The following is a 24,501-nucleotide window of genomic DNA, read 5'->3' on the forward strand; positions in this document are numbered from 1 at the left end:
ATTTTTTTTGTTTTGTTTTGGTCAACAATCAATAGTTTTCTTTGTGGCTACAAGTCCTTTATAAAATGAAAGTTGTAAAGACTCAAAAAATGATCTTTAAGCCACAAGAAGCATGCACAAATGGTGCTAATTTTGACTTGCTGAGGTTTTTTTTTTCCTCATTACTGCATTGATCACAACAGCTGTAGGTACTTAAACTCTTTCTGGAACCCTTGTACCCTACATTATGCACAAGAGAAGTGGGGACGATTATTACCAATTTTTCACAGAGCCCTGGGAGCCACTTGGGAGGAGGATAGACATTCTTCCCCCCTGCCACATTACCTCCACTCTCACCAACTGCACCAACTTCTCATAAAATAACACAGTAATATTCATTAGGAAAATGGAATTTTTATGTATAAGAACAAAGGGAAAAGAAGCAGTAAGAGAAAGAAGGGAAAGTTGAGCTAGTCTTTTTCAAGCTAAGAGTGTCTCAAATGATACGTAATGAAAGGTCTTTGTAGATTTGATTGGGTGTCTGTGAGCATTTATGGCACCTGTGCCTGCGGGGGGGGGAGGGGAGGCGGGCACCAGCAGTCATGTAGTAATACTGGTGTGTAATTACAGAGCACTTCACTGCATTCAGCCATGGTTTGTTTCTCTGATAATTTCCACTTTCATTGTTCAAGAGGCTGTGGACACTGTAGAAGCTGAAGTTCAAGTACCTCCAGCTGTTGAGATAAATGAATGGTGTAGCTGTTTTTAAAAGTTTCCAGGAGGAATGCTGTTTAAGAGGAAAGTTGGACAGAAGTACAGTTAAAATATTTTACCTACCTTTCCAAAGCCATAAAATCCTAAATCTATAAACGAATCATTCTTTATTCCTCTTCTTCATTCCACAAGCTGGCTGAGCTCCTTTCTCCCCACCCAGTTCAGCTGGTCCCCCTTGCCCGCTATTAAATTCTCCGTATGGGAAAAGCGACTTCGATTTTCTATTCAGCTCCACAGACATAGCTCCTATGTTGTCTGCACTTGTGATGTATAACAGATTCAGACTTTTAAACATTGTGTTAACCTGTTTATATGAAAGAATAAAAATGTTCCAAAAGGACAAAACCTTGCCAAATCTGAACACAAATCTGCTTCCGTTTTCTTGCATTTCCCTCTTCCGACTAAAGCTCTCAATTTTGCATGGTTTACGTGTACTTAAATCTTAAGTGTGAAACATTAGAAAACATAAAGTTAACAAACACAAAAACTAATGTAATTTCATATCAGCACAAGGGAGAGAATACATATCTTGTCTTCTGTTTTCCAAAGACCCTTTATTTCACCAACAAAAATATGGGCTTTATTTAGGAACAATGCCGTTTGATTCATTATTATTACTCTTCTCATCTTACTGTATTTTACAAATAGCCTGTTCAAATTAATATAAAAAGTAAGAACATTTATTAAAGTCCCACAGTACAAATCTTAACTATTACTTCAAATGTTTAGTAATTTCAACAAAATATGAGTTACATTTCTAGACTGGTCTCTAGCAACCTGATTACTTTTAGTTGAAGTGTACTTTTTCTCTTCCTCTGTGTGCGTGTTAGATAGAGACTGATGATGATTGATATGTAGATAGATGATAGATAGCTGATAGATAGATAGATAGATAGATAGATAATAGACAGATGGTAAAGTAATAATAGGGGTGCCTGTCTGGCTCAGTTAATATAGCTTGTAACAATCTCAGGGTCATGAGTTCAGGACCCATGTTAGGTATAGAGCTTACTTAAAAAAAAAAAAAAACAGAAGAAAAGTAAATGAGGTAAAATATTACCAATAGGTATATCTGGGTAGAGTGTACAATTATTTTTGCAATTTTTTTTAGAGAGAGCAAGCACTCACAAGAGGAGAGGGGCAGAGGGAGAGAGAGAGAGAGAGAGAGAGAGAGAGAGAGAGATTGAGAGAGGGAATCTTAAGCAGTCTCCATCTTCAGGGCAGAACCAGGTGAGGGTCTCAATCCCATCACCCTGGATTCATGACCCGAGCTGAAATCGAGTCAGACTCAACCAACTAAACAAACCACCCAGGTGCCCCTATTTTTACAATTTTTTAGGTCCAAAATTACTTACAAACAATATTTTTAAACTTTACATGTGGGGGTGCCTGGATGGCTCATTCAGTTAAGCATCCCACTTCGGCTCAGGTCATGGTCTCGCAGTTCGTGAGCTCAAGCCCTGTGTCACACTCTGTGCTGACAGCTCAGAGCCTGGAGCTTGCTTTGGATTCTGTGTCTCCCTCTCTTTCTGCCCCTCCCCCACTTGCACTCTGTCTCTCTCTCTCTCTCTCTCAAATATAAACATTAATTTTTTTTTAAACTTACATGTGGCTTAAACATGCATAACCAAGAGTCCAACCTCTGCTTTTGCCCCTTGCTTTCTCCACACATACCCTGAGCTCCAGTCATACCAAATTACTTGTAATTTCCTCCAGTGGTTGCCCTCATCCTTCAGTCTGCCTGGGGAACTATGACACGCTGTTCAAGACAACAGGAGGCCATCTCCCCAGAAAAGCCTTTCCCTGATCTCTGCAGGCAAGTTAAGTCTGTCTTCAGTGTGAGAAACGTATTATTTTTACATGTTTGTCTCCATTATAAGAAATACAAGCGAGACTGAATTTTGTGTGACCTTGGGAATGTTATTTAACTTTTGTTTGCCTCCATTTATTTGTAATGTGGAGATGACGGCACCCACTCATAGGGATATTTTGAAGATTAAATGGGTTAAATCATGTTAAGTGCTTAGAACTGCTTGAGGAATAGCATATACCCCATGATGCTAGTTATTATGGTGGTGTGATAAGTGGTATAGTATCAGAGAAGTACTAGAATGACAGGAGGAGGGATAATGGTATATCCAACACCAACCCTTGGAGACACTTCACTAAGTATTTTCAGGCAAATGAATGAAGGGATGCTCAGGGAGTACATTATTTCAATATTAGAGGGAAGAAGTAAGGAAAGTCTCAACCACAGTGGTAACAAGGAGGAAATAAGGAGAAAACGAATTTGAAAAGCCCTCATGTAGATCTATATCAAGTGGTGATTCCTTGACTGTAGGGTGAGACCGAAGGGATAGAAGCTATTATGTCATCATTATCTTAGGACCTTCACAAAGCCTCATTTTAGGCGGTATTTCTGAGTATGGCTTCACTGTGGCCCTTAGCACTATCTCCGGCAGGCAATATGGAGCAGCCTCTCTGTTGGGGTTCAAGTATTTCTCTCTGTGTTTTGCAAGGCGTTTGTTTAAATGTTTATTACATATATATATATATATATATACACACACACACACTATATATATATATAGTATATATATATATATACACTATATATAGTATATAGTATATAGTATATAGTATATAGTATATATATATATATATATAGTGTGTGTGTGTGTGTTTGTAGATATTTGAAAGGATCCAGATCAAAGATAACATATAACCACATAACAACATAATAAAAATTTTAATGATACTTATAAATAAGGTGGGGAACAAAAAAATGAAACAGTTTGGGTGTCATTATTTTTTATTTTAATTTGCTCATTCATATCTTACATGGCTTTGTATAGAAAAAAAGAAAGTGACGTGATCCTGGCCCCAAACCCTGTTTCATCAGAGAAGTGAACTGACTTTGTATATCAATGTTAAAAAAAATAAAATAAAATAAATGCAAGAATACAACTGTATTGCCTCTTAATAGCATTTTATTTAAAAGTTTACAATTAGAGCACTTGTAATAACACAAAAAGTTTAAAAGTGACATAGGTTGCCCTGCAGGCAGGATTTTTCTTGTATGCAGAAGGAATGGGGATCTTATGCTTGAAATGTGTGGAATTCATAGCGCAGTCTAGGGTTCAGTAGATCAACAGAAATCCATAATCTGAATGGAACTGACCTAACTTCCAAGTTATTCCAAAGTTGGCAGGGGAGAGGAGGTGGGGAGACATGGCATCAGTCTGAAGATTTCACTTGGCTCAGGTTAAAATCCAAAAGAAAACAAGAACAAAAACCACCTCAGCGGTATCTGCTGAGATACTCCATCTGCTGACATACTCCAAAACACAAAACTGCAAACCAGTGTCCTTTAAGGAAATCCATATGTTAAAGACCTCTGTCACTTCTCAAATTCAGTACTGTAAAAAGGGATAATGATGTTCCTGGATGAGCCAGATAATTGAGAATAATTTTCAAAAAGGTACATTACACAAACATCAGGATGAAGGGATTCGTACATTAAATCCATATTTCATGTTCACAAATTGTTATAGTATTCTGCCTTGTTAAAAATGTCCTGAGGGTGGCAGATGCTATTTAGAAGCAATGACAATAGAGTCTTGAAAGTGCGTATAGTAATAGTTCAGAAGATAGAGCAGCAACTTTTTCTACCTTGATCATTGTTAATCAGCACCATAAAATGTTAGCTGCAAATAAGCACGTAGGTTAAGTGTAGCCCACCAAAAGTAAGGCATTAGGAAATAGATGAATTCTCATGAAGAACAAGTTCTTTAGGAAGGAGTTTAAGTAAGGTTTGTAAAAAGTGACTGACAACAATTTAATCGTGAAAGAAAAGAACATTAAGGCATAACCAAGTGAACTCAAATAGTTTAGTATCAGTATTGTCTCTGTGGAAGACAGTTGGGAATCAGTTCCTTTAGATACAGTGTGGCTTGGGTTGATTTCAGAGGGAGCTGGGTGTCTATTTCTCTACGCCATTTTCCCAGCACTGTACTGCCTGTAGTGGAAAAGACTCTTGGAGTCCACGTTGCGAGATTTCTGCACAGCTTCAGCAAAAAGTTTGGTCACCTGAAAACAAGGGTAGGAAGCTTAGAGACCCACATGACACGAAAATGAACATTTAATGAAGCACGAGTGAAAGGTCAGTTTCTGCTCCTAATTTCCAAAGGGACATATGATGAAGGACACAAAAATTTTTATCTATTTGGGACTTTCTCCTGTATCTCAGACCTTACCCTGAATATACCTACCCCGCCACTCAACTCCCCGGGGGGTTAAACTGACTCAGGGGGAAAAAATATGATGGGTAGAAAGTTAATGAGTCTTGCAGTAGGTGACACATTTGGTGGGACATATCCAAGTGGAACTAAATATACCTCGTGTGATCATTTTCAGTGAATTGGACTAGTGTTTGCACTATATGTGGATCCTCAATTATCATTAACATCTTGCTCTTATGTGGTGGCTTTCATTTAGAAACAATTCAATAAAAGTTTGTATCTTTATTCCATGCCACACCACACTTTCTATTTTAAAAATAATCATATGGCTAATGGGAGAGCATGCCTATCTGTGGCTTTTGATTATCTCAATTGCTTTATCACCAACTGTCTCAGTTAGGCCATGACCCACCATCGTAGCACCGTTATTTTAGATTCTACTTAAAAATTCTACTCCATTCTAAATGCTACGAGAAAGGGAGAAGGGGGATGTGCAGATACTGATGAGCGGCTTCAGGAAGGCACAGATATAAAAAGCTGCATATAGCTCTATTTGAGAAAAAAAAGAACATACCTGGAAATTAGTGAGGAGAGCAATACCACTGTCAACAGCTGTCCTCCGAATCACATAATTATCATGGACAAACTTAGTGTTATTATTGGGGAGGTTAATCACCAGGTCAATGCTGCCATCTCTAATCAGTCTGGAAGAATAATCCAAAAAACAAAAGTTTGCAGGTGACCATGTACATTTTATAATTAGTTTTGAAAATACTAACGTCATCGTTCTCTGATGCCATTCAAGTCAATGTCGTACTGAGTTGATGGCCACCTGCCCTTCTCCATCACTAATGGATGCTCAAATTACACTCATTTTGGGGTTACAATATTTTATTGTGTTCTTGAAAGAATTCTAGTGAAAATCTAACTAATTAAATGGAAAGGCTTTTCTTTTTAAAATGCTATCTATCCGTAGAAGAATTGGTAATTAAAAAAAGATTGTAATGTTTATTCATTTTGGAGAGAGAGAGAGAGAATGCGAGCAGGGGAGGGGCAGAGAGAGAGGGAGATACTGAGCCCGATGCTGGGCTCGAACTCATGAACCAAGAGATCATGACCTGAGCCGAAGTCGGAAGCTTAACCGACTGAGTCACCCAGGCACCCCAGAAGAGTTAGTAATTTGATAGATATTTACTTATTTTACAAGGAGGTGATTTCTCCAGCACTGAAGTCTGTTCCACCCCCCCAGACCACCACTTCACTGCCTGCTTCCCAGTGTCTCTCAGCTAATGGTATGAGAACACAGGTCACCTGAGTTTGAATTAACCCATTTGACATTCTGTTGCTGGGTTGCTACACATACCAGGAGACATTTAAATGTCAAAAGCATGAAGAAGTGCTAATTGTTTTACAAAGTCCTAACCAAGTGCTTATAGCATCATTGGAAGTCTACTAAGGTCTGAACAATTTGCCCTTCTTTTACTAATTTGATAATAATTTGTAGGTTGCCTTCTTAAGAGCCCTAGCAAATGGTATGCCTTCTTAAGAGCCCCAATAAATGGTAGCCATTCAAAAGACTGTAATATCCTGGAACAACTGAGAATTATCTCTTAGGTTCCCATGCTATATACGTCTATAAGTGTTGATGTAATGGTGTTCCTGAAGGCTCACATAGTGCACTAAAATAATAAGTCTTACAACACCTAATGATGACATAGCCTAAGGCATAATAACCAACCTGATCAAAAAATGGTAAGTTAGGTAATTCAAAGGATGGTGTTTTTCTAGCACTCACCGTAGTCTCCTGCATACAGCAAGTGCTCAATAAATTGACTAATTTATTGATGCACAAACTCAGTGAAATGCAGCTGGTCAATCTTACACTTGATATTCACATCTATCTACGATACAATTCAATGTAAGACATAAGGTGCTTCATTACATTCTTCATGTCTGTGATTCTCATTACTGAATTCCTGGTGTCCATCAAGGAAAGCATCTTTACTAGAAAATATTTTGAAAGATGCTGTGTATCACCATGCACACATATGGCATCATGTGTTACAGTAACAGCCAAGTTCATGAGAATGAAACTTTCCTATAGTCCACAGATTTATTCATCTGAAATTGGCTAAGAGGACTTTTAGAAGACTTGCAATAGGATAGGGTGAAATATTCACATCATACTAGTTCCCAAAGTTAATCCTCTATCCATTTTGTAATCTCAGAAATCTCTGCCCAGTTCTTACTTTCTGATGGAAGAGAGGCTGGGATTCTGTCCTTCCTGAGACGGCCATGCCACTGGGGTGGCAGGGACATTGTTGGCATTGAGCCAGTCCGACGTCGCTTCCGTGGCAAAGAGCTGCATTTAAAATGGAAAAGTCAGCTAGTGTATCACAGGGGAGGCTTTCATGGAGCAAAGAAGCCTACTGGGACACACATATCATTTAAAACATAAGGTAGAAGAAAATGGTGTATATGAGAAGCAATGATCCCATGAATAGAGATTTGGACTCACTGTCCAGAGTCATGGGCACTTTAAATATTTTAAAAATATTTGCACTAAGGAAAAATTTAATAACCTCAATTGTAACTGCTTTTGTAGAGGAGAAAAATGAAGAATTATTCATGGCTGAGGATTCATTGTTATCAGATCAACAAAGCTCCATGACCATAGGCCCACTCTGAGCCTTGGGAATTGTTTTATTTTACTGAACCAGGCTTTGTGTGAGGCATTTGTGGCAGAGGAGTTTTGGCTTTAACTGCTGCAGTCATTTCCATACGACTTCATATGGAAACAAGAAATGGAAAAAGGAACAATACATTGGAAATGCACTGAAACTTTGTCCCAATTCTGTGCAAACTAAACGTTCTAAGCTTTTAGCTGGCAACTTCTACGGAATTTATGGTAATTTTGTGAGAACTTAAAACTAGTCTTTCTAATTATTTTATTCTATTGAAGTTTTGAAACTGTCAAGTTAGTTATACCTCTCAAGTTGAAAGAATATGTTTTGAGCTATTTCATTCCCTATGATTCATTAATAATTCGCTTTTGTGAATAGATTTCAATGCTTACAGAAAACAACTTGAAAAACTTAATATCACATACCTTGAAGCCTTCGTTGTGCAACTGTTCAGCCACACCAAGGAATTTGGGACGGAATGATTGCTGCAATGAAAAGAAATTAACAAAATTCACTTTCTGGATATATTGCTCTTTTTTGAGTCATATGTATGGTATTCTCTCGGGCGGGACACTGTAAAAGGCAAGTCCCTATGTTGTCAGGTGCTTGATATTCAAAAGTGACAAGTTTGATCCTTTAGCTCTCCTATAGTGAGTATGAGTTCTCATTTCCCCATATAAATGAGATTACACCCACGTTGTCTTGCTCTCTACAGTCTTACTTTTCACCTTGCCCTCAAATTCTTCCACTCTCTACTTAGTCCACTTAGTCTCTGTCTGCATATTAAGATCCGCCCCAGCCCTACACAGATGCTTCCTCTGGTCAGGGAGAATTTAAGGACAGCTGGGTTAGGCGATCAATACTAGGTCAGCATTGCTGACTCTTCTGCCTGCTCAGCCTGTTCTAATTGCTGAATTCAAACTCAGTCCTGCTCTTAGGTAACTAGGCTGTGTCCTAGCAGCTTGCGCATACCTCCCTGCAATAGGTCAACCATTTGGAACTCAGTTTTGCATTAATTCTAAGGTAAAGAGTAAACAAATGGGCTCTGGAGACACTAGGCTGCATTTCAGATCCTGGCTTTCCCATTCATTTTTAGTGCGTTCTTAGAAAAGTTAATGTCTTGAATCTCGATTTCTTCATTTTTAAAACAGCAGTGAGGTAGTAGTGTATCTATTTCTTGGGGCTCTACAACAAACTGTGTGACCTTGAGCAACTTACTTAACCTCTCTGATATACTTTCCTCATCTGTTAAATGGGAATAGTAACAATTATCTGTGTCACAGGGTCATTGTATTTGATGAGTTAATTTATAAGTAAACATTACTTAAATGTTAGTGCAGTAGCTTAACACAGTTACCTGTCCATTAATAGTTCTCATTAAGTATTAATTATTATTATTATTATTAAAATATTTATTTTTTCAACCTGTCAGAGACTAGATTCCTGTCCCTGCACCCTAGTTTCCAAGCCTGGCTTCCTCTACTGGTTGTCACACTTCAAATACAAGCCAACTTCCTCCTCACTTATATTATACCTCCAGACAGGCTTCCCTGATGTTCTCTCTCTCACTGTTCAGATATTTTCTTAGAGTCCCTTGCTGTGAACTTCCTAGAGTCTCAGCTGGACCCATCTAGTTTCCAGGTCCTGCCTAGGCTTACCTCCTTCCTGTGACCACTAGCCAGTATTTGCAAGACAGTGGTCAGGGTGAAAGGAAAAAAAAAAGCTAAGTGGCCTACCCAAAAGTCAACCCCTTACCTTGACTTCATTAACTTGAATGCCTAAGTGAGCTAACTGGAATATGAAAATCATACACAGTTAAAAACATATCTATTCTGCCTTAAATGAAAACACTTTGGCTGTCTTCCCTTGTAAAAAGTTGGTAAACAGTTGAAATAATTTGGTTACTTCAGTAAATGTTTTATAATCTATTTAGAAACCATATTAGTCATGGCTAAAAAATATCATGGAGATTATCTTATTTCAGAGTCGCAGAGAAACTAAGAATTGCAATAACAAAACATATCAAGATCCTTGTACAATTTTGATAATGTTCAGCCCATAAAACCTTCTAATATTTACTTTCAGAGGCTTTCTGAGAACAGATCTAAATCCTAGGAAAAGACTCCAAAGACTGTGTTCAAATATAAAATTCTTTAAGATTTTGGCCCTCTCGATCCCAGAACTGCAGTTTTATGAGAGGAAACTATTGGCAAATAGAAAAGATAAATGCAACTGGATGAATCTCGGCTAAGGCAGGCTCAGGGGTTATTCATGACAGTCTTCTAGAACACGAATTGTAACCATGCCCAGGATAGTAGCTCTCCACTCCTGCTTGAGACCAGACAGGAAGAAATAGGCCTTAGATGCAAGAAGCTTATGGCTAGACATAAATAAAAGAAACTAAATAAGTATAAAATCAGAGAGTAACTCAATGGCTTTAGAGCAATTTAATGAGGTATGTGGCAGTCTCTTTAAGAACAGGTTAGACAGAAGAATAGGACAATCATTTTTCAAGTTTGATTCTGCTCGGAAAGCAAGGGACTGAATTAGATGGCATTTTAGGTTTTCTTCAAGTTTTAAGGTTCCTTGAAACACAGTAAATATGCATGCAATATTCTAAATGAACTTCTGAATTTTGTCAAATCTCTCTAATTTGGAAAAATCTCTCTAATTTGGAAGTGTGATCTTCTGCTAAACACAAGACACACTTAAGTCAGCACCAAAACACATTAGAAGATTCAACAGGGGGTGCCTGGGTGGCTCAGTTGGTTAAGCGTCCAGCTTCAGCTTAGGTCATGATCTCGTGGTTCGTGAGTTCGAGCCCTGCATCACGTTCTGTGCTGACAGCTCAGAGCCTAGAGCCTGTTTCAGATTCTGTGCCTCTCTCTCTCTCTCTCTCTCTCTCTCTCTCTCTCTCTGTCCCTCCCCTGCTCATGCTCTGTTTCTCTCTGTGTCAAAAATAAGTAAACATTTAAAAAATTTTTTTTAAGTTTCAACATAAATTTGTCCAACTTATTAACTAATACATTCATAATATATGAATACCTTAATAATATGAACCATTCTCAATTTCTTAAGTTTTCCCCCAAGAAAAATCTCACTAATAATATATGGTCATGTGATAACATTGAAACCATTGTCTAAAATATCATTTCACAAGAACAGCGGTTCTCAAAATGCAGTTCCCTGGGAAATCAGCATCACCTAGGAATTTGTTTAAAATATAAAAGTTTGAGCCCTGCCTCAGATCTATGGAAGCAGGAACTCTCAGAGTGAATCCCAGTAATCTGCATTTTATCAAACCCTCCAGGTGATTTTGATGCACTTGGAGTTTAGGAATAGGAGTAGGAATAGGGAGGGAATAGGAGGGAAGAGGGAATAGGAGAACCATCCTTCACTCATTTTGTAATTTGAGGTGAAGATGCATTAACCTTGGCCAAAGTCACAGTGAAAAATGTTGAGGAAGGAGTACCAGAATGTAATTTTTTTTTCTTTTCTATTTTAAAGTAAAATAAGTCAGCAAGTCCTCTAAGACCTGCAGACACCAGTCAGAACCTCATTATGGAGCTGTTTCAATGCTGTCCCCCAAGTGGAAAAGATAAATATCCAACATGACAGTATTGGCAGTTCCCAGCCGGGGAACCACTCTGCCTTCTGGTCTAGGGTGTTGGCTTTCATAGCCACATTATAAACTTCTATCAAACATGTATTGAACACTTGTGACACATAAAACAGCCTCTCTACAAAAAGAAATTACGTCTGTCAGCTTGCATCTGAGTAGCCCCAGATTTAATAGCTGATTGAAAATACCTGGGTAAGAAACCATTTGTTACTAAAGGTGAAAAGTACAAACTGATTTATTTCCTGGAAAATGTTTATAAGAAGGAAAGTCCTTTAAAAGTGAAAAAAATATATATATATTTCCTCCAATTATCATTTTCACATTACTCCAACTTCTGGCTGCAGAACAGAAAGCCAAGTTAATATTGTGTGGTGCCTGCGGACTCTACAGGGACGTCTGCATCGACAACGCTATGGTTGTTCCTAATGATTCTGTATTGAAGATAAAAGGTTATTCATGTCACTTGGAGTTGTCTTTTTCAAATAAAATGCTTGCTTTGTGTTTCTGAGCAATGCTGAAGTGCAGATGTCAGGATGGTGCTCGCCACTCCACAAACATCACTGAATAGCCCAATCAGAGGGGGAAAAACAGTGAGCGCTCTTGATCTACTCTAGAGTAAATCATTTATTGTTAAAGGGTGTTCCAGAAAACTTCAAAACAAGACAGATTGCCTACTCATAGCAACTAAAAATAAATCCTGATGGGATGAAAGGAGGCTGGAAATACTGCAGGAAAATCAAAGATGATTTTGTTGTCATATAAACCTGCATTATGCCTTTCTTATGTTAGGAGCTAGGCCTATGGAAAGCCTCTTGTTAGAGACCCAGTGCATGTAACAGTTAAGCTGACAAGAATCCTTTGACAAAATCTAAATCTTGATTCCTTTTCCTCTTAAGTTCTAGTTATATGCAATTGATGTTATGAATATTTCAAATTCCCCAGGTAATTCGACCCATAGGATTTAACTTTGGGAGGAGCAGAAACAGAGGGTCCATGTGTGTAAAGGAGTAGGGTGGGAAAGAGAAGAGAAATAAGAAGTTAGGAAGATTGCAATATAACAAATTAGCATGTGTGTGCCCTCCCCCTCCAACACACACACACACACAACACACACACACACACACACACACACACACTCTACTAAATGTTGAGAAGTGGCTGATACTTGCTAGTAATGATTTACTATTTATAATATGTGTTAAACTACCAAAATTAAGAAAAAATGTTGCCTGGCTCAGAGTTACTTTTATCTCTCCTCCATAGTTCTCTTTTCCCCCAGCTTTCTCTTGCAACCTATTGTGAATATTAATAAGTTAAGGTATCTTCAATTAAATCTTCCTATTCATAGCAGGAAGCTCGGGCAGGGTGGGGAGATAAAGAGAAAAGAAGACCTTTACTTCAAATAAATGGGACAGGTATCGACCACCCTCCTCATTTATACATGAAGGAATAAAGCAAATTAACTGCAGCGGTGCTGGCTACCAGCGTTCTTCTGTGAGAAAAGTCTACACAGCATTAGGCTGAACAAATGAGAATCTTAAGAAATCAAAATACAGTTGTGGATTCCTTTCTTAGAACTTTATTAAGTGCCTCAACTAAATGCATCCCTTTGTATTTACTGGTCCTAATGCCCATTTATATATTAGCAGTACTTTTTTAGGTCCTTGTCAGTTCTGAAATATATATTCAAACGAGTTTATACAAATTATTTGGACCAAGCTGAATCATAGTAAAGAAAATTATTTTTTTAAGTACAATGTATACTAAAATATGGAACCTTAATTACTTCATCCACAGTTGCTATGAAGTTTGGGTAAAAGGCTGACGTTAGAGTTCATTCCATTCTATCAAAGAAGATACCCAGTGGGTTTTATAGCTATGAAATCTCTAGTTAGTATATTCTGTCATATTGTTCACTTAAATTTATGCCTATGCGTTTTTAAAAATCACTCTCAAAGAAAATCCCCCAGATAGTAACGATGGGCCAGCCAATAACTGCTGGTAATGGCGGCTCTTCCGTGCCTCCCATTTAAGTAGGTCAGAAAGTGATTCTTGTCCACCTCCTGACGATTGATTTTACCACAGCTACAAATATTTTATTAAATATAATTTTACACCAAAAATTTCTTTAAATATGCTTTTTAAACTTTTTAATTAAAAGAGATACATATCTAAAGCCCAAGCATGTGCACTTATACGCAGGAAAAAAGTTCTTTGCAAGAACGCGTGTAGCTGCTGGAACACTGATTTCTTTAAAACAGAATGTACTGAAAGATAAAAATTCAATGGGCAGAACCTCATTCCATTAAGAAAACTCTTTTTACCCTACACAACCCTCTTTTCCCCCCTACAAAGCAAAAAATTCAGTTCACTGATGCCAAAATCACGCAAATACTTCAGAGGGATCAAGTTAATTTTTGCTTAATATTTCCTGGAAGCCCTGGAACCAAACAAGGCACAATTTTATACATCACTGCCTTCTTAAACTGGTATTTTAAAATGTTAGCACTATTATGATTAGTTGTGAAGATGGGGACTAAGGGCATGGTCTCCTCTGAATGCCCCCAGGCCTCACATTAAACTTTAAGCCATAACTGGAAGTTGGGAAAATACTCTCATACTTGTGACTTAATAAGACTGAGTACCCATTTATAACATGATGAGTCTCTCATATGGTGTGATGTGTCTCTAAACTGCCCTTAAGCTTCACAATTACAAGTCATTTCGTTAGCCTCTGCTCTAACTGTTCACCATCTCCCTTCTGGCATCTTTATGAAGCAAAATTCCAAGTTGCTCTTTGCAGAAACTTCTCCAAAGCCACTACCCATCCAGCCTCGAGAGTCTAATTTACTGATATTAAGACACCCTAATGAGATGGTATCTATAATAATCACCCACTGACTTGAGAATACCTGGTACTGCTCGAATTATATTTGTTATTAATTTTCATGTAACCATGCAGGGTTTGAGCTTATTACAAGTACAGTAGGGGTGATATATAAGACCATCTATTGTTTTTATATGATCCAAGAATTACGAATCTCAAATGTAAGTGAATGACCAGGTGGGAAGCATTTAGTATTTTTTCAGGAAATTTATAAACAGAACAGTCTGTACATTCTTACAATAAATATTCCAAGGAGTAATAGAAGTTTCCCAGCTACCATTTTGCCCTAAGATTTCCACTTGATTTGCCATAGTAAAACAATAATGCCCTTTTAATTGCATAAAGATGCTCTCTTATAATTATTTCACCTTGCTTTGACTTAGAAGACTTTACCAAATAATAATATTTCAAGAACCTCCAGAGTGTATTGTGGGCTCTGCTGACTTTCTTAAGCCCATTAAGTTACTCATCTTCAAGAACTTTCAATTAGTCATGGAGTTTCAGACTGAGAAAATTCTTCAAATAATGCCCACATCTTCTCCAGCTTTGGATCTTTGACATTTACAGGCAGTCCTCAACTTCAAAAAGTTCAGCTTTAAAATCATGTGAAAGCCATACACGTTCAGTAGAAACCATACTTCAAATTTTGAATTTTGATCTTTTCCACGCTAGCAATGTGCAGCAGGTCAATCTTTTGGGATGTAGGGCAGCAACAGATCCCAGTCAGCCATACAACCATGAGGGCAAATAGCCAATACATTTATAACCATTCTACTTTTCACTTCCAGTAAAGTATTCAGTAAATTACATGAGATATTTAACACTTTATTACAAATAGCCTTTGTGTTAGATGATTCTGCCCCACTGTAGGCTGACATGAAGTGTTCTGAGCACACTTCAACGTAGGCTACACTAAGCTGTGATGCTCAGTAGGGCAGGTATAGTAAATGCATGGTATTTTCAACTTGTGATGAGTTTATTGAGATATAACCCCGCCGTAAGTTGTAGATCTATAGTAGAAATTGAAATGTGAATGAATCAATGTAAGGAAGAAAGGAACAGAGGTTGGGAAGGGATAATATAGCTTCAGCTTGGAAGTATTTGGGTTTGAGACATCCAGATAGAGGTCCAACAATACAGGAGATTGTTGGAAATATGGGATGACTGAGGATAAGGATTTAAAGTTGACAGCTATGGATAGAACAGTGGATACCACAGACATGAGTTGGCAAAGGGGAAAGCCAAGAGCTAGAGACAGAGAGAAGAAGATGAGGTGAGACCCAACTTTATGGAAAGCATTTGTTCAGGGGCTAAGGAGGAAGAACAAGGAGCAGAACATCTATAACAGATATAACCAAGGAGTAGAAGAGACTCCTTTTTAAGGCATCCTAGATCCTTTTCAGAACAAATACCCTTTTCACTAGAGACTTTATCTTTCTGTTCTTTTTATTTATGCACTTATTTGTATTGCCTGCCGCAGTGGGAAAGGGAAAAACTCAGGGAACATATAGAGAACAAGTGTCCAGTTTTTCTATTAGTTGCTGTTTTCTTTAGTGAAACTTAGAACAAATCTCCCCTCTTTTATACTACAGTTAAGGTCCTTGACACAGCCACTCCTAGCCTGTGCCCAGGGGTGTGCACACAACCACAAACCACTCACCTGGATTCCAATCAGGATGCCTTTCTGGGGTATCTTAAAGCCTGTGGAAAGCATTGCCTTTAGGAAAGCTGTATGAATGCCTTCACCAAAGCAAGCCACCTGTTTGGAATAAATTAAAAAATAAAAAGAAGCCAATACTAGTCAACAACCCTTACCAAAAAAAGAAATGCAAATAGAAAGCACTTTATTCATAAACTCCTTTGCTAGATTTTATTGAGTTGCCCAAAGACCATGCAGTCTGAATCCTGGGATTAAAAGCCTGGCTGGGGCAGATGTATCTTATGTTTTTAATTAAGCATAATGAATGAATAAGCAATTCTTTCTCTATCCAACAACACTCCATGGAGCAACATAACTGGATTCTACTGTGAGTTATTTGGACACAAATCACAGCTTCTGATCCATAATGTGGTGAGTTACCAAATGTTAATATGGACTTAATGTTTAAATAACAGTATATGTTATGTATGCTATGCCACAGTGCATGAATTCATGGGTCAGTAGCACAAATGCATAACTACTGATCAATTGGTGAGTAGTCATTTTGTACAGCTTATGAGAAAGTTTTCTGAGAAATTCAATAAATGCATGAAAATCTCAAAGGACCTTTTTTAAAAATCATTTTCATAAAATGAACCCAAATACTCTGCTACTAGTTCTGAATACCACATCCATAGGTAGAACAAAACAAAACAAACAAACAAACAAACAAACAAACAAAAAACAATTCCAAACTAACATATAATATTAGGATATGCAGAGGTTTCATGTAGGGTAATTATGCTACAATATAGCTACAAGTCAAATGGCCACCATAACTATAGAGCAAGTGGTATATTTGAGCATGATGGAAGTAGATTCTGCCATGCATATCATCATTTGGCACAGGTACAGAACCACCATTATAGTAAATAACATTGGTGATGGCTAAATTCATTCTTGAAGCAAATGACTCCCTTACTGTGAAAAGGATGTTCTCATGACTATGACCTTCAGCCAACCACCAGTACCTGCTGCTTTTCACTCAACAGTGAACATTTTCTTTGGTCAATTAATGGCCAACTAGCTTAAGTAATGTCAACCTAAGTTAATGAAACCCAAATTCTAGTGATAGGACCAGGCAATCACATCATAAAAGCAGATACAACAACAAAGAAGAGTTTTCATCAATCTTCTACAAAAAATCATAGAACGTGGTCAGATATTCAAGTCAAGCTTGGGACTACCATCCCCACCTTGCCACTGAGAAAATAAAACACCCATAGCTAGATCAAGAGCTAAAGGTTTATTCAACCCCACAACAAGCCACTTGGACACTGAAAATGTCTCTTTGAAGCCTGAGATTTCACTCAGCTAGAATTATTATTCTCATTTCGGGTATGAAATAGACCTTGTAACATCACATTCAGTGACACTTGGAGGTGTGACTCTAATCATGGAAGAAGAATGATCTCTATACTTCTGAAACAGATACAACAAAGGTGAGCTGAGTTTCTAATTCTTTCATATTTTCTTATTTCCACAACTCCAATAATGTACGTCTGGAGGCAGAATGGACATAGGATTGAAAACAAGTTTACCGCACTAGAGAAAACAGCACAAAGAAAAACAGATCTCTTTCTGATCTGAACCTTGGATCCGCCCAAAACAGCCCTGCTACTGAATAACCATGAGATCGAGATGAACCTGAAGGGTATTTCCTTAAACAGCTGAGAAATGTAATGCAGGCCCATCACTTTAAAGTTAGGTTTTCTCAACTATTAAATTAAACGCAGCAGCAAAGGAGCTAAAAGAAGGTAATCTCTAATCCAAATACAAACAAGATAGCCATTTATTCCTCACTGCCTGCCATCCTGTCTCACTTGCCTTCTTGGCACAGATGCTGCTCGTAACCAGGCAACCATATAAAACATCACGTATGTATTGCAATTAAATATTTTTCTCCTTTCAGGTGTTCCTTAATAGCAAAAAAACAAGGATGCCTCACAGTCTGATGTTGCCACTCTGATGTGCACTGATGAGAATCTGAAGGTTGTAGCTAGTAAGTCTGTCATGGGCTAGGTGATTCATAAAATGTCCTGACACTGACATGTAGGGAACTCTCTAGAATCTGACAGCTCTTTACAAGAAACACAGTTCACATTCTTAAAGAAACCTTCAGCCGACAAGAGTCCCAACACAAGTGAAGAGGGACATCCAGTGGCCAATCCCATTATAGGTTTTAGATAATCCCCAGGAGGTTAAAGTTGCTTTGAAAGTTGTTCTGGGATTTTTGCATTTATCTACAGATTCCACAGTGTTTAAGCCCATGATCTTTTTAATGCTGTACAATCATTCTACATATTGCTAGTAAAAATACAACGATCTAATTTCATAGTAGCAAGTGGATGAGGGGTGAGGGTGGGAAGTACTATTACACAGAGACCTTAAAATAAAGCAGAAATACCCAGGAGATATCTACTTAGACATCTAAAGAAATATTTGGAAGCTGTGCTGCAATGTGTAATGTGGAAATGAGTTAGGAACACGTATATTGTATTCACAAGTCAAATATAGGTGAAAATTTAAACTCTGGTCCATAAAAGTACAAGATTTTTCTTTAGCTGAAAAATCTTAGGCCCTTTCAGACTTACTCTGATAACAGAAGTTTGCATTCCCCTTACTTCTTAATAGCTTACTTACTGCATTATATTCAGATCATAAAACCATGGATTTCAAAGTATGAAATCTTTTAATGAAAGTGTTCAAGGATCATTAACTAGTTACCTCTCCAGTGGAAGCCATTTCACATCGCAGAATGGGGTCAGCATCCCTCAACCGGGGCCAAGAAAACATTGGAGCCTGTCAGAAACAATGGGGAGGAAAAATATGTGAGAGAAAGGTATAAAAGGAATAAGAGAGGATAAATATATTTAGTGAACGAACCGTCTCTCATAGGATTCATTTAGGCTATGGTAGACACGTAAAAACTTTCTTTGGTCCAAGCATCTGACTTGAAAAATAGCTTTAAAACTCTGTTCCAAGAATTTCTTGAGCTCTTGGCCAAAAACTTGGGTTAAATAATCACAAATTATTTCTGTAAATAGGGCCCCTGTGACCAGTCTAGGCCAGTGTTTCTAATCTGGCCTACACATATTCTTATTGGAGTGAATTCAAACAAAGTCTACTGGGCATTGGTTTCCCCAAACACAGAGTTCAAACACATTTTTTTTCTTGGTAGGCTTTTGAAACATTCCTCTTCTTTTTCTGATCATTTGAACTTGCAACAAGCAACCATGCCAGAAATGTCTGTCTGTAAGATGACTTCTAAAGCATGAAACTGTTGTTGACACCTCTTAAAAAGCTTTGAAAACATTCTGCTTCGGAACCACTTTGGCCCAGAACTCTCATATGAACTAGAACATAGATAGGAGTGTTTCCTTTTCAATTATTTTATCAGTGCAATTCACTAAGAACCTAATTCTTGTTCCTTGATATACCCATTTGTCTAGTCTGGACTATTTTTCCTTTGACTCTGGCACCCTTCTAAATTCTCCTGGGAGTTCTAGTTCAGGGTCCTTTCACTACGTCATTCTTAGTCAAGTTATTATACATTTCTGCACTCCAGCTTCTCTGTACCCTCATCTGTTGACATCCACCCACCTCACTAGGCCTATGTTAAGAGTGACTATAAATAAGTAGTTCTTTCTTTTTTAATTTTTCTTAATGTTTTTATTTATTTTTGAAGGAGAGAGAGAGAGAGAGAGAGAAAGAGAGAGACAGAGCATGAGCGGGGGAGGAGCAGAGAGACAGGGAGATACAGCATCCGAAGCAGGCTCCAGGCTCTGAGCTGTCAGCACAGACAAGTAATTCTTTTTTAAGAAGTCAAGATTCATATGGGGCGCCTGGGTCGCTGAGTCGATTAAGCATCCAACTTCGGCTCAGGTCATGATCTCATGGTTCGCGAGTTCGAGCCCCGTGTTGGGCTCTGAGCTGACAGCTCAGAGCCTGGAGCCTGCTTCAAGACTCTATGTCTCCCTCTCTCTCTCTGCCCCTCCTCCACTTGTGCTCTGTCTCACTCTCTCTCAAAAATAAATAAACACTAATAAAAATTTAAAAAGAAGTCAAGACTCGTATAAATGTAATTAGGAAAGCTGTAAACTGAAAGATACAGTGCATTTTCAAAAATGCATACCTATCTCTCAATACCATTTTTAGCTGGCAATTGTTTCATACACAGATGTGTGTGATTGTATGTATATATCTTGTCTATGAATAAAGAAACATGAAATTGAAATTCATATATAAATTACCAGTGGAAAAATATTTTTCAGGGCCTTCTACTTATTGGTCTCAAACAAAAAAAAATCCTATGTATTTGTACCTATGTATAGTCCTATGTATTTTTACTTATGTATAATTCCTACTGAAAGCTTTAACAATTTATGCCATGTCATTAGTCTCCAGGAATAAAGTGCTACCCGTCCCCAATATAATAATGCACTATAAAACCCAAGGCATCCTAAATTATTGAGTTAAGTAAGATCAATAAATATTTTTTGATTTATAGTTTCAACTTAAAGCTTCCACTGTAAATGTCAGAAGTTGGTCTCAGCTATAACACAATTATGGTTGAGGTCACTAGTACATATAGGAATGGCAATCTTTTGAAGGCATCCAAAGAATGTAAATATCACAAAAATACATCACACAATATAAGTTAATTTCATCGTATGCTTTTTCTTTTTTTTTTTTTTTAAACGTTTATTTACTTTTGAGACAGAGAGAGACAGAGGATGAACGGGGGAGGGTCAGAGAGAGAGAGGGAGACACAGAATCTGAAACAGGCTCCAGGCTCTGAGCTGTCAGCACAGAGCCCGACGCGGGGCTCAAACTCACCAGCCGTAAGATCATGACCTGAGCCGAAGTTGGACGCTTAACCGACTGAGCCACCCAGGAGCCCCATCGTATGCTTTTTCTAAAATATTTAAATATATTTATATAATATCTCACTAATCTTCATACTTGCCCCATGAAGTAAAGGTCATAATTATAAATATTCTGTGCATTGGGGTGGCGCCTGAGTGGCTCAGTTGGTTAAGTATTTGACTCTTGACTTGGCTCGGTCATGATCCCAGGGTCATAGAATCAAGCCCTGTGATGGGCTCTGTGCTGAGCATGGAGCCTGACTGGAATTCTCTCTCTCTCTCTCTCTGTCTGTCTGTCTCTCTTTGTCTCTCTCTCTCTCTCTCTCTCTCTCTGTCTCTGTCTCTCTCTCTCTCTCTCTCCCTCTCCTTTTGCCTCTCCCTGGCTTGTGCATGTGTGCACGTGTACTCTCTCGAAGAAAATTAAAAATAAAAAAAATAAATAAATACTCTGTGCATGAGCATACTGATACATCTAAAGGAGCACAATGGCTTTGTTATTAATGTATTTTTAGGAATATACATATATATTGGAAATTAGTGAACAAATCTTAAATTTTTCTGGTCAATCTTCATAAAGGTGCCATCAATTTCATGACCTACATGGCACCACCATGAATAGCAACTGCTATTTCAACTTTTCAAGTGGAAATATTGTGCCGCTGAAGAAAGTAGGGACTAGTCAAGGTGGCCAAGGTAGTTAGAATTTAACCAACACCACGGAGTAACAATTTCCAAGATCCCTGCATTCCTGAAGCCTTGGCATAGCTCAAAAGGGGCACGATTCAAGCCTTGTCCTAACAAAATATGTCCAGAATTGCTGTTTACCAACTAAACTGACACCATCACTATGAGCCACATTAATATCGTTTATAATTCACTCAGCTAGTTGGTTTTCAAGTTATGCAATTCTAAATGATTTTTTTTTTAATTTTTGAAATGGATAAAAGTTCATATAAAGTTGTCTGTGGTGCAACTGCATCGTGTTATTCAAAGGAAACATCGTAAATCCCTAGTCCAGCACTTTAGTTAGAAGGTTCATGAAGTGTCAAGATCTTTTTTTTTACTTTATTAAAAAAAATGTTTTAAGTAAGCTCCACATCTAGCGTGGGGCTTGAACTCATGACCACCAGATCAAGAGTTGCATGCTCTTACTGTCTAAACCAACCAGGCACCCCTTGAAATTATTTTTGATGAAAAATTTTTCCTTTAATTTCCTTGAAACTTAAAAAAAATGACTAATAGATTTTGTTTAATGTTACCTTAATTGCAACATAGTCAGCAGGAATTATGGGATGGTCCAATGTTGGAAGAGGTTTCTCGTCAATGTTCTCTTCAATCATCACTTTGGTGGCCACATCAATGAAGTCTACCCCCAGTGTTTTGGAAACAAAGGGGAAGGATCGAGAAGCTCTCAGGTTACACTCAATCACCTGGAGACATGACAAAATTAAAAAAAAAATAAGAGGATGTTGAGAGCCAATGGCAATATAAATATTCTCCCTGCCACTTGGGTTCTAGTTGTTTTTCACTGGGACCCAGCTCTTGTTTTGCCAGCCTCTGACTTCTCTTCCCACTGCTTGTACTTTTACTAACCATTTTCTTTTTAGTCACTATCTTTGAATTCTGACTTTTTTTCATCTACTTTCCACAATTTCATCCCCACACACTGCTGACAGATTTCAATGCAGAGCTCAGATAATGCCACATCCCTACCAAAAAGCCTTCACTGGGATTCCACTGGCCATCAAATTAAACTCTAGTCCTTGAAGGCCTTCTATTCCCTTGCTTCAATATATACCTCTCTACATTATCTTATACCATTTCCCTGACCCCATTTTTACTTTCTAAGTTTACCTTCCACTATTTCCCTAGAAAAATAATTTCACTAACTAGTCACTATCTCCTAAAATATGCCAAATTTTCTCTTAGATGTTCTATGTATAATGTCCTCTCTACCTTCCTTTACTTGTCAATATTCCAGCTATTCTTTAAGATCCAGTTTAAAATATAAAATCTTCTTTGAAATCCACCTCAAACCAGGTATATGGCACCCAGACACATGTGTGGGCACATACATGTTCATACGCGCACACACACACACACACACACACACACACACACACACACAAAGCTAGCAGACATGCTCTCTCTGTTCTGGGACTCCAATACCATCGATTTGCACATTCCTCCCACAAGTTATACTCTAACTTGTGTTACAGTTATCTGCAAAGTCCTCTTCTTCCCAGTCCTCACCACACTGAATATCTTTGAAAGCAGAGACTGTTGTTTACACATTGTTATTACCACCTTATGCCTTCACGTAGTAGATGCTGAACCAATAGCGGTTACTGATTGGTTACATTAAATTAATTAAGACTAGTGTAGGGGCATCTGTGTGGCTCAGTCAGTTAAGCGTCCGACTTCAGCTCAGGTCATGATCTCACAGTCCGTGAGTTCAAGCCCCGCGTCGGGCTCTGTGCTGACAGCTCATAGCCTGGAGCCTGCTTCAGATTCTGTGTCTCCCTCTCTCTCTGCCCTTCCCCTGCTCATGCTCTGTCTCTCTCTGTTTCAAAAATAAATAAAAGCATTAAAAAAAAAAAAAAGACTAGTCTAGTTGATTTAACTACTTTTGGTAAACAGGATCTAAAACCTCAGTGCAAGTAATTTGTGACCATTCTACATATTCAGATTATTTTATGACAGTCACTGTGTCCATCTATACTACACTGTAGAGGGCAGACAGTGATCTTCTTTCTCAGCAGATCAGAGTGCTTTATGTAACTGTGACTGACAGATCAGTGCCACCAAGGGCCTGTGTCTTCAAACAAGGCAGGCATTATATGCTGTGCAACAACCCACACTCAGACACAAATTGCAGCAGGAGTCTCAGTTGCTCTGTGATTGTGCTCATGGAGAAGATTACCAGAGGGACACAGACCGACATAAGCTGACACAGCCGTGGTGTTCTCTCAAGCACCTTGGCATTTCTTACCAAGACGTCGTTTCCTTTGACAAGAAACTGGACGTTGAATGGACCAGAGATGGCAAAGGCCTTTGCAATCTTCCGGGTAGCATCCTTCACCTAGATCCAAAGGACAATGATAGTAGTGCTAAAGAGCATACCTTAGTTGGAAAACACAATGAAAAAGCTACAGCACCTTAAAGTTAGGTTTCTTTAATTTCTCTTTAAGGAGAGCTACATCTCCACTAATAACCGTAACAATAATAATGGCAATAATAATAAGAGAAGCCACTAGTAGGCGTCTGTTAACAAAATAATAATGTGCACTAAATATTCATAACAGGCTAGCAAGGAAGAGAACACATAATTTTACAAAATTATCTTTCTGCCAAAGGTCTCTATCTAGCCACCGTTATATACTCTGGTTTTACTTTGAGGGCTAAATAATTCTTTCAGCCTGGGTGCTTCAGCACCAGAAACTGCAGTCCAAACTGTCTATTAATCTCCTGACCTACCTGCTGAGAAGAGCAGGCCCTGAAATGACAAAGCACTCAAAGCAAAGAGACCAGAGAGATTTCCTTGATGTACTTTTTCTCTTGCTCTGGACTCTACAAGGGTAGATATTATGGTCAGAAAAAAATGATGTTTCCTTGCAGGGAGGTTCTGCATGTCACATATACACACCCCTCTATCCAACCAGAGCCAGATGGTACCCATGCAATGCGGGGGCACTGGCAGCAAGAAACGAGAGCACCTCATTCATTACTTTCACAAAAGGGATTCAG

General features: G+C 38.2%; 1 protein-coding gene across 1 annotated transcript in view; it reads right to left on the minus strand.

Annotated features, from left to right (window-relative positions):
• Window positions 1-3,725: 3,725 nt before the first annotated feature.
• CPS1 (carbamoyl-phosphate synthase 1) overlaps window positions 3,726-24,501 on the minus strand; it is a 127,682-nt gene continuing 106,906 nt past the window's right edge. The window contains exons 31-38 of the mRNA XM_019446110.2: window positions 23,747-23,836; window positions 22,014-22,184; window positions 18,614-18,688; window positions 15,848-15,946; window positions 8,104-8,163; window positions 7,244-7,356; window positions 5,569-5,698; window positions 3,726-4,842 (exon numbers count right to left, since the gene is read on the minus strand). Coding sequence (XP_019301655.1) covers window positions 4,744-4,842; window positions 5,569-5,698; window positions 7,244-7,356; window positions 8,104-8,163; window positions 15,848-15,946; window positions 18,614-18,688; window positions 22,014-22,184; window positions 23,747-23,836 — 837 coding nt within the window. The 3' untranslated portion in view covers window positions 3,726-4,743. The remainder of the gene's footprint in view (window positions 4,843-5,568; window positions 5,699-7,243; window positions 7,357-8,103; window positions 8,164-15,847; window positions 15,947-18,613; window positions 18,689-22,013; window positions 22,185-23,746; window positions 23,837-24,501) is intronic.

The sequence above is a fragment of the Panthera pardus genome, unplaced genomic scaffold, assembly GCF_024362965.1.
Source record: "Panthera pardus isolate Hobbes unplaced genomic scaffold, ASM2436296v1 HiC_scaffold_10, whole genome shotgun sequence".
NCBI classification, from domain to species: Eukaryota; Metazoa; Chordata; class Mammalia; order Carnivora; family Felidae; genus Panthera; species Panthera pardus.